The 8,678-nt window shown below is 48.9% G+C and overlaps 1 protein-coding gene across 1 annotated transcript in view; it reads left to right on the top strand.

Annotated features, from left to right (window-relative positions):
* The first annotated feature begins 588 nt into the window (after positions 1-588).
* PAPPA (pappalysin 1) overlaps positions 589-8,678 on the top strand; it is a 248,195-nt gene continuing 240,105 nt past the window's right edge. The window contains exon 1 of the mRNA XM_016961539.4: positions 589-1,391. Coding sequence (XP_016817028.3) covers positions 971-1,391 — 421 coding nt within the window. The 5' untranslated portion in view covers positions 589-970. The remainder of the gene's footprint in view (positions 1,392-8,678) is intronic.

Here is an 8,678-nt window from a genome sequence, read left to right as displayed (position 1 = left end):
TCAAGACTCTTTATGTGCTACAGAAAAGGATGAGGTTTACCAGCAAAGTGCAAAGGGGATCCTAAGAGAAGAGACAGATTTTTCTCCTGCCATCAGAAATAATAATAATAAGTGGGGGAAGTGAGGGAGGGAAAAAAAGCAAGCAAAACAAAACAAAAACAGGAATGTGTGTTTTGAGCAGGAATGAGAGCTGGGAGGACCGTAAGGGGGTGTGTACAGAATTTCATTAAATTGTTACTTTAAGATTGTCTTCTTAAAAAAAAAAAAGAGAGAGAGAGAAAAGGAGGGGGTGGAGAAGCGGGAGCGAAGGAAAGGAGGCAAACGGCAAAGTGAAGGAAAGCTGGATAGCTCGGCCTCTCCAAACTGATTGATTAGTCATGATCCCCGCAGTTTTAACAGGGACTCATTCAATTGGGAAGGTGGAGCGCTGGGGAGCAGATTAGCATACGCTTGTTTACTCATCTTCTGAGGGATTTTTTCCCCCTCTTTCCTTTCATTTTGAGAAGAAGGAGGGAGGGGAGGGGGGACGGGGGGGGGGAGAAGGGGGCTGTGGCTTGTGTTATAAAGGACGCAAAAAATAAATAAATTAGAGCATCTTTTGGGGGGAGGGAATTCAGCGGATCAGTCTTAAGAGGAGCTTTTTTTTGGAGCGAGAAATCATATAAAATAAAATGAAATAAAACAAGGAGGAAGGCAACCAGCTGTTAGGGGGAAAATAAGGCAGATAAAGGAGCGGGGAGAGAAATTAATTGCCAACCAGGAGGAGTTGGGCTGTATTTTTCAAAGGTGGGGAGAGTGGAGCACACACCTTGAGGAGGAAAGCGAGAAAGAAAAGAAAAAAGCAAGTGGAAGGGGGGGCTCGCCCAAGAAGGGTGAAGAAGCGAAGAAAGTCGAGGCGCCGAGGCTCCCAAAGCTGGCAGCTCCGGGTGGCGGTGCAGGGGCGAAGGGGGGGCGGGGGGAACCGTCGGACATGCGGCTCTGGAGTTGGGTGCTGCACCTGGGGCTGCTGAGCGCCGCGCTGGGCTGCGGGCTGGCCGAGCGTCCCCGCCGGGCCCGGAGAGACCCGCGGGCCGGCCGACCCCCGCGCCCCGCCGCCGGCCCGGCCACCTGCGCCACCCGGGCGGCCCGCGGCCGCCGCGCCTCGCCGCCGCCGCCGCCGCCGCCGCCGCCGGGCGGTGCCTGGGAAGCCGTGCGCGTCCCCCGGCGGCGGCAGCAGCGGGAGGCGAGGGGCGCCACCGAGAAGCCGAGCCCGCCGAGCCGGGCGCTCTATTTCAGCGGGCGAGGCGAGCAGCTGCGCCTCCGGGCCGACCTCGAGCTGCCCCGGGACGCGTTCACGCTGCAAGTGTGGCTGCGAGCGGAGGGGGGCCAGAGGTCTCCGGCAGTGATCACAGGTAGGTGAGGGCGCCTCGGCGGGCGCTGCACCGTCCCTGCGGCCCCAGAGGCTCGCGGGTGTCTGGGCGCGGGTGGCGGGCGGGTCGGGGGCTTGCGGGCGTGTCTGTGCGGGAGCTGCCCCGCGAGCGGCGCAGAGACATCCGGGCGAGCTGAGAGCCTCACTTTGCCCCATCGGTGGAATGGGCACACTCGGAAGGCGTAGCTGCTCCATCCCTGGGAGGAACCTGGGGAGCCCTCCTGGCGGCCCCGCGGACCCTCGGCCAGTGAGGGCTGGTTCCCGGAGCCTAGGGCACGTAACCCGTGCTCCGAATGGTCAGATGCACTCTCTCCTTTTGGGATGAAAGGGAGGATGACCCAATTGAGATGCATGTGAAAGGAGACTTGGGGACCGTTGATTTCTTTGACGTTTTAATGGGGGTAACTCCCCTTCATTAGGCCCCATTCCCCTGAAAGCCGGCAAGGGCAAGGTTGTTGTAATCGCCAGGACTTAGAAGTCCTCGAAGTGCCCCAAAGTTGCTCACTGATTGAAGCCTGCCTCTGGGACTCACCCTCACCCACTCCACGCCATCCCATGTCCTAGCTTTTAAAGCCCATTGCCTGTCACTCGGGGCTGGGACGAGACCTTCCTAACGCATACCCCGCCAGCGTTCCCCAGACGCGGCTGCGAAACGGGGCGCTTTTCTCATATGGGACTTTATGAGCCCGTAATGAATTTGAGTTCTCCCTCCTCAACCTCCCTCTCTCTCCCCTTCGCTGTTCCACAGCAAAGCCTATAGTGAAATCGGACACTTTGCGAGGATTGCAAACCTTAGAAATGCTCCAGCATCCATTTTCCCCCCTCTAAATGAATCTCTGGAAATGCCTTTAATAAAACTGGGGAGCGGAGGTGGGGGCGGCGCTGGAAGAGAGGAGGAAAGTTTTGCCTTTTCTGTCTGGGAGATTCCCTTTCTGCACAAACAATCTTGCCATGTCCTGGGACGTCTTAAAGTGAGAGTAGGGGTTCCCCCTTCACTGCAGCCAGGAAACGTGTGAAGGCGTTTTGCGATCCCACCCCCTCACACATACACACTTTCTTAGAAGGGAAAGCTGTGAGCTCTTCGGGCAGTTCTGCTTCTTCCTGTCTTTCCATGGCTTGGACTTTCACAGATGTAGCACTGACTATCCAGTTGACATGAAGACCCCTTTAGGAGACCCACACTCTGCTGCTATCCCAAGAATACGTCTCCCGAAGCCCCCGCTTTCCAGCTATCAAAGGAGAGCGATACAGTGATTCCCCCCAACAACCCACAACTGACGTCATCGCATGCTATTTTTCCTTTTTTTTTTCCTCCGGGAAGAAGAAGGAGACTGAACTCATTCACTTTTAACTCGCAAGCCCTATTTGCCCAGAGGAGGGTCTAATTTGGAACAGAGGAAACGTTATCCATAATAATAATGACGATGGTGATAATTTAGAGCTGTAGTATGTTGACTTCTCTTTCCAAACATGTGAAAAAGCAAAGAGACTGCTGCTTGGAGGTGATTTTTTTTTTTTTTTTTTAATCTGTAGGTCTGGTTTTTCCTAGTCTTTACCTAGTACCAGTGATTTGGAAGGCATTCCCTGGAGAGAGGAGAGCACAGGGTTATGCAGGCATCATCAGTGAAAGGGTAGTGAATGCATTTTAACTATGTAAGTGTGTCTACATAAATACGTGTGTGTGTGTATATATATATATGTATATATATATATATATATATATATATATATATATAACACCTGGGATTCCACAGGAGACTGCTTTATAAATGTCTATAATTCAGACAAGGAGCCTCTCTTCACACACATTCTCTTGAGCACTCATTCACTCTCTCACACAAAGATTGTTGCAGTAAAATACTTTAATTGGATGGGGGGCGTTAGGTTATTATTGCTTGTATAAAATGCCTGGTCCATTTTATGTGTAGAAATAACATTCCTCTCAAAACGAAAAAAATAAAATAAATAAATAAGCACTGCTGTCGTGTAGCACCAGAAAGCCAGGAGCTTTTCCCCTGAGGATTCTGGTGGATTTCTTTTCCCTCCCCTAGTTGAGTTGGAGCCAGATTTGGCGGCGTGTAAACACCTGGCTCTGAGCCAGAAAAGACTCATTCTGCATATCCTCCACATGGTACAGGCTGTTGGACTAAAAAGAACCTGCTTCTCCTTGAATTAAAAAGCAAACAAACAGAGGTTCTTTGCAGAAGTACTTTTTCAGCTCCCTCCTTCGTGTAAGTTTGGGCTGGGAGAGCCAGGACCGAGGTGGGCAGCAAGGATCGGGTGCGAAGGCTCACCCTCTCGCGGCGACCTCAGGTGCCCAGTTTGCTGCCTGACCTCTGCTGGCTTTCTCTGGCTGGGCGTTGCCACTTTCCTAGGAATCCCTGGTCACCTATCTTGAGAGAGCAGTCATCGCTCAGCAGGGACCGCGCTGCTATTTCAGGCAGAGAGTTGCTGTCTTGCTGTCAGGCCAGGCTGCCTTACATCACTCTTTGCTGCAGGATTCAATTGGGTTTCGTAAAGGTCTAATTTTACGGTGCTGTTAACCGGGTCTGTCGTCTGGCAGAGGCAGGCCTTGCCGCTCCTGGTAGGCGGGCTATGCTCCCAGATCCGCCCGGGATGCTATTTCTGCCCCGGTTCAAACTTCACTGACACCAGTTCAGACAGGCGCTCGGAGAGACAGGGGGAAGGAGCGAAGGAGCAGTTTGCTTCTGAAGCTCAGAAAACATGCCTTTTATTTTTCTGAAAGGAAAGGAGAAAAATATATATACTAATACATAAAAAAAGGGAAGGCTTATGCAGGCAAAAACAAAGCCAAAGTTAGAAAGTGCCTATGTGTAGGATTCTCTGGAGGGTCCATCAGTGGATGGTCTTTAGGATTGAAGAATCCTTTAAGGCTACTGTGAAAAGGGTCCTCAGAGGTTACCCAAGCCAGTTTCCCTTTTGGCCGAATGGGGAGAGAGACACACAGAGAGGGGAGGGGTGTGTGCTGGATGACACAGCTCCTCAGCGGCAGGAACTAGGATTTAATCCCTGGCATCTGACTTCCAGGCCTTGCCCCCTGCACCGCTGAGAGAATGTGTCTCATAAACACCATCACCTCTCACCCCACACGGACCCACCACCCACACACAGCCTTCAGCCTTCATGCATAGCAATTTGGGCTCCCTTTCAAGTCAGGGGATGAGGGGTTGTTTCTGACACATCCCTTTGCTTTTGTACCACACCAGGCAGGAGGAACCAGACCCCTGTTCCTCATCCCCAACTGCCCCCCCAACACCCCTCCAGTTTGAAAGAAAAGGAAAACAAAAGACTCAATTTGCTCCATCGAGCAGAGGCCTTGAGCAGCAGTTAATCTTGTTAAAGTTTCTCCTGACCTGTTAGATAAGTGAAATGTGGACCCCACAAGTACTGCCCTCCTCCCACCCCTGTCCCACTCCCCTTGCCTTAGTGATTCGGAATTCCTGCTCAGAAGGAGAAAAGGATTTACCTGAATCCCATCCAGCACCTCTGCTTGCCAGCCTTTTTTCTTTTGTTCTAATGGTTGGACTGGATTAAGTGTGCTGGTTACTCCCAAGAATCTTTTTTTCCTTCCCTTCTGCACCCCCACTTCCTAGTATCCACCCAACCCTCAAAAAAGAGTACCCACATTTTCTCCACTTCAGCATTGCTGTAACAGTGAAGGCTGGGTTTAAGTATATGGCTAGGAGTCCATATATTAACAAGGCTTTTCCCCAATATCTGTAGTCCTACCTGGGATCTAGAATATTGTAATAGTTAGAACTCAGTTTTAGTAGCCAGGTTACCTATGTGGAATCTCTGCCCCTAACTAACTGTGTGACCTTGGGCAATCAAGCTAGTTGACTTCTCTGGACTTCATTCACCTTCCTCATGTACAGAGTGATGATGGCACAAGTACCTGTATCATAGAGCTGTGTAAATGCTAACAGAACTTGGACGTGGAGGGTACTTAAAACGGGACTTGGTATGTAGTAGGTGCTCAACAAACTTCATTCTTATTAGACATGATTTTCCAAATATCTCAGTCTTGGCTTTCTGGACTGGGGAACACTTGAAGGTATGAAGAAATCCAACTCTACCTGGGTGCTTCCTTGGTGATGCTGGGCACTTTCCTTGTGCCAGCATGTTTTGCCCTCACAACTACCCTGAGAAGTGTGTATCGTCGCCTGTACTTCACAAAGGAGAAATCTGAGTTTCAGAGAGTTGAAATGACTTGGTCTAAAGTCCCACAGGTTCTCAGTGGAGAGAGCCTAGATGTGAACCCAAGTCCTCGTTTCCTCTGTCAGCAGTCTTTTTGCAGAGAGAAGAAATGATTCACATGCTCTTCCTTTACCTTTCTGTGGAACATTTCCATTCCTTTCTGCATCTCTATGTGTCAACCATATACCTACAGATCGAAGAGGGTGAGAAATGGATATAAATCTCAACTGAAGCCCTGCATGAGACCTGGCAGATCTGTTTTTCTTTTCACATCAAATTATCAGACAGACAGGCTTGGAATTTCTCTTACATGCTGTGTAATTTGAGTCAAGTCACTTCATCCATCTCTTCCTTGGTTTACTTATCTGTAAAATGGGCATAATGACATCAGGATAGTTCAATGAAATAAACATGCAAAAAGTACCCAGTGCAGTGTCAAATTGTATTAGAGACTCAGTCAAGGGTAACCGGATCTAGGAAGTAGCTGCATCTCTTTTTCCAGTTTGCGGCTTTGGCTTTCAAACAGTGGGGCCTGTTTGTAAGGCTTCCCCTCTTGAGTTGCTGGGGAGTCTCTCTAGAGTAGATAATGTATCTTGGGGAACAATTAGACTCCTTCAAATACCTTTCTTTCAATTTGATCTTCTCCTCTTTGACATGCTAGGATTACCCCTCTGTAATAAGAGCCAAAGGAGGCCCAGAACCACTGAGACCTTTAAACAGGAAAACAAGTTAGCATTCAGAGAGAGCAAGCACCTCCAGAAAAGGAAGCCACACAGATCTACTGTCGGCCTCTTGCTCCTTCCCCAGGTGCTCCTCAAACTCTCACCTTCCATTGAGCTGCCACTCAGTGAACAAATAGAAGTGATAAAGGCTGTGAAACCTGGGAAAGCACCTCCCATTTTTCCCTGCACAGAGGAAGGCAAAATCAAGGTCCAGAGATATGGAACTCGGGAGTGTAGGTTGTGTATGGCCAGCCTGGACATGAACTCAGTGATCATCTGGGTCAAACAGCTCACTGTGCAACAGGATAGTTGAGGACCAGGGTCACACAAAATTAAACTGTATTCACAGATGATCCCCTCTAAATGGTCTGAGAGATCATTTGGTCCAGCACTTCCCATTCCTGGCTGCACCTGGAATAACCAGCTTTTAAAACATCCTTCTGCCCAGGCTGCACCCCAAGGATTCTGATGTTGTGGGTCTGGGGTTGGCCTGGGAACGGGTGTTTCCCAAAGCCTTCTCAGGTAATGTTGAAGGACCACTAGTGAAAATAATTACTGATGTAGTCTGACATCCCCTTGTTCTGCAGAGGCCCAAAGGGTAAACGATGTTCCCTGCTTACTGAGCTGGGTAGTAGCTAAGCATTTGGGGAAGTTCCGGTGCCCCAGCTCTGAAGGACCCCTCTTCCATGCTGAATTCCTCTGTTCACTCCAAACCCCTGGGTGCCACAGGTCCTGACATTTCATTTTTTCCAGTGCCATTCCTGTGTGGAACCATGGTGGTCCCCATCTTCACAGGATGCACCTGATGTCAAATGAATCTCTCGGAGTTTTGGAGAGAGAAGCCTCTTTGAACAGGAAGGATTATAAGAAAGGGAAGCTCAGCTCTAAGGCATTCACCATTCACTTTGCCCTGGGCTAGTCCTTTAGAAAGATGTGTGTTCCTATTACTTCAAAACTCCTCACCTTGAGATCCCTCTGAAACCAGCACTGGCTGCAGGTGTCTCCAATGAGGAAAAGAGAAAATCTCCAGGTACTAGAGGACTCCCTCTTTGGGCAACCTGTATCTTATCTACCTGTGGCTGAGGGCTCGGGAATCCAATAGGTATCTATTTCTCTCCGCACCAGCTGCCCCTTCTCTAGAACTTAGTTCCCTTTCCCTAAGGTTCTCCTAACTTTCTTCTTACTGCAGTAAGAGCTCTGCTTCTTGCCTTGGTGCAGTTACTGGAAATGCTCAACTGTGATTCTGACATCAGCAGCTGAGAACTGACTTGTAAGTTCCTTGGCTTGTTTGAAGATCTGTAAGTGGGAATTAGGAGGTCAGAGTTCAGGTCCTGGTTTGGCTTCCTCTAAGCTGTGTGACCTGTGGTCTCTGACTTAACCACTGGGGCCTCAGGGGAGAGGGTTTGGGGGATGGTTACTCTCAATGTCCCCATCTCATGGGCTGTCATGGGACCAGGTGAGACAATGCCAGGAGAAGCTGTTGGCTGAGGTCAGACCACAGTGCACGGGTCAGCATGGTTAGGAGGAGCTAGAAAGTGAGAGATGTGAGGGATTAGTGCAATCAAGGTCATTCCTGGAAAGGTGCTTTTATTATCATCATTCACACTGTAGATGATAAACAGTGATGGAGTTAGCAAACCTTTTCATGCCTGTGACCTCACTGGAGTTCTTTGATGTTGGGACTTCATAAGTCTGCCAAATCCTGCCACTTACTGCTTTATGACCTTGACCATTTACCGCTTCTCTCTGGACCTCAGTGTTCTCAGGATGCAAAAGGAGGGTCAGGAGTAAAACAGCGACTTTCAAACTGTGCCCTGCAATCGTAGGGCGCTTCTGGGACAAGGGTGAAGGGCAGGACTCTGCCTCTCTCCTTCCCTTCACCTTATTCCACTTAAATTGTGTGATTCTACAAGCTTATGTTTAAAGGAATATGTTCCTCCATTACAAAGAGTTTAAATGGATTTGGACTGACATTGAGGAGTTATTGTTAATCTTGATAGGTGTGATATGATATTGTTGTTATGTTTTTTAAAGATCCTAATTTGTTAGAAATGCATACTGAAGTACTTGTGGGTAAAATTATGTTTTGTCTATTTTGTTTGTTTATTTGTTTAAAAAGCTCCAGAAAAAAAAAAAAAAAAAAGGTTCTGGGGGTAGTGGTTGGTGAGAGATTAGCAAACTGATAACAATTGTTGAAACCAAGTGATTAAACCTTGGAGCTTTAATACATTTTTGTTCATGCTGTGGTGTGTGATTGAAGATTTCCATAATAAAAAGTTAAAAATACTAAAAGTGTTTGAGAGCCACAGGAGGAAGTGAAGTCTCAGTTC

The sequence above is a fragment of the Pan troglodytes genome, chromosome 11 (assembly GCF_028858775.2).
Source record: "Pan troglodytes isolate AG18354 chromosome 11, NHGRI_mPanTro3-v2.0_pri, whole genome shotgun sequence".
Lineage (NCBI taxonomy): Eukaryota > Metazoa > Chordata > Mammalia > Primates > Hominidae > Pan > Pan troglodytes.
This window is presented reverse-complemented; position numbering and strand designations above follow the sequence as displayed.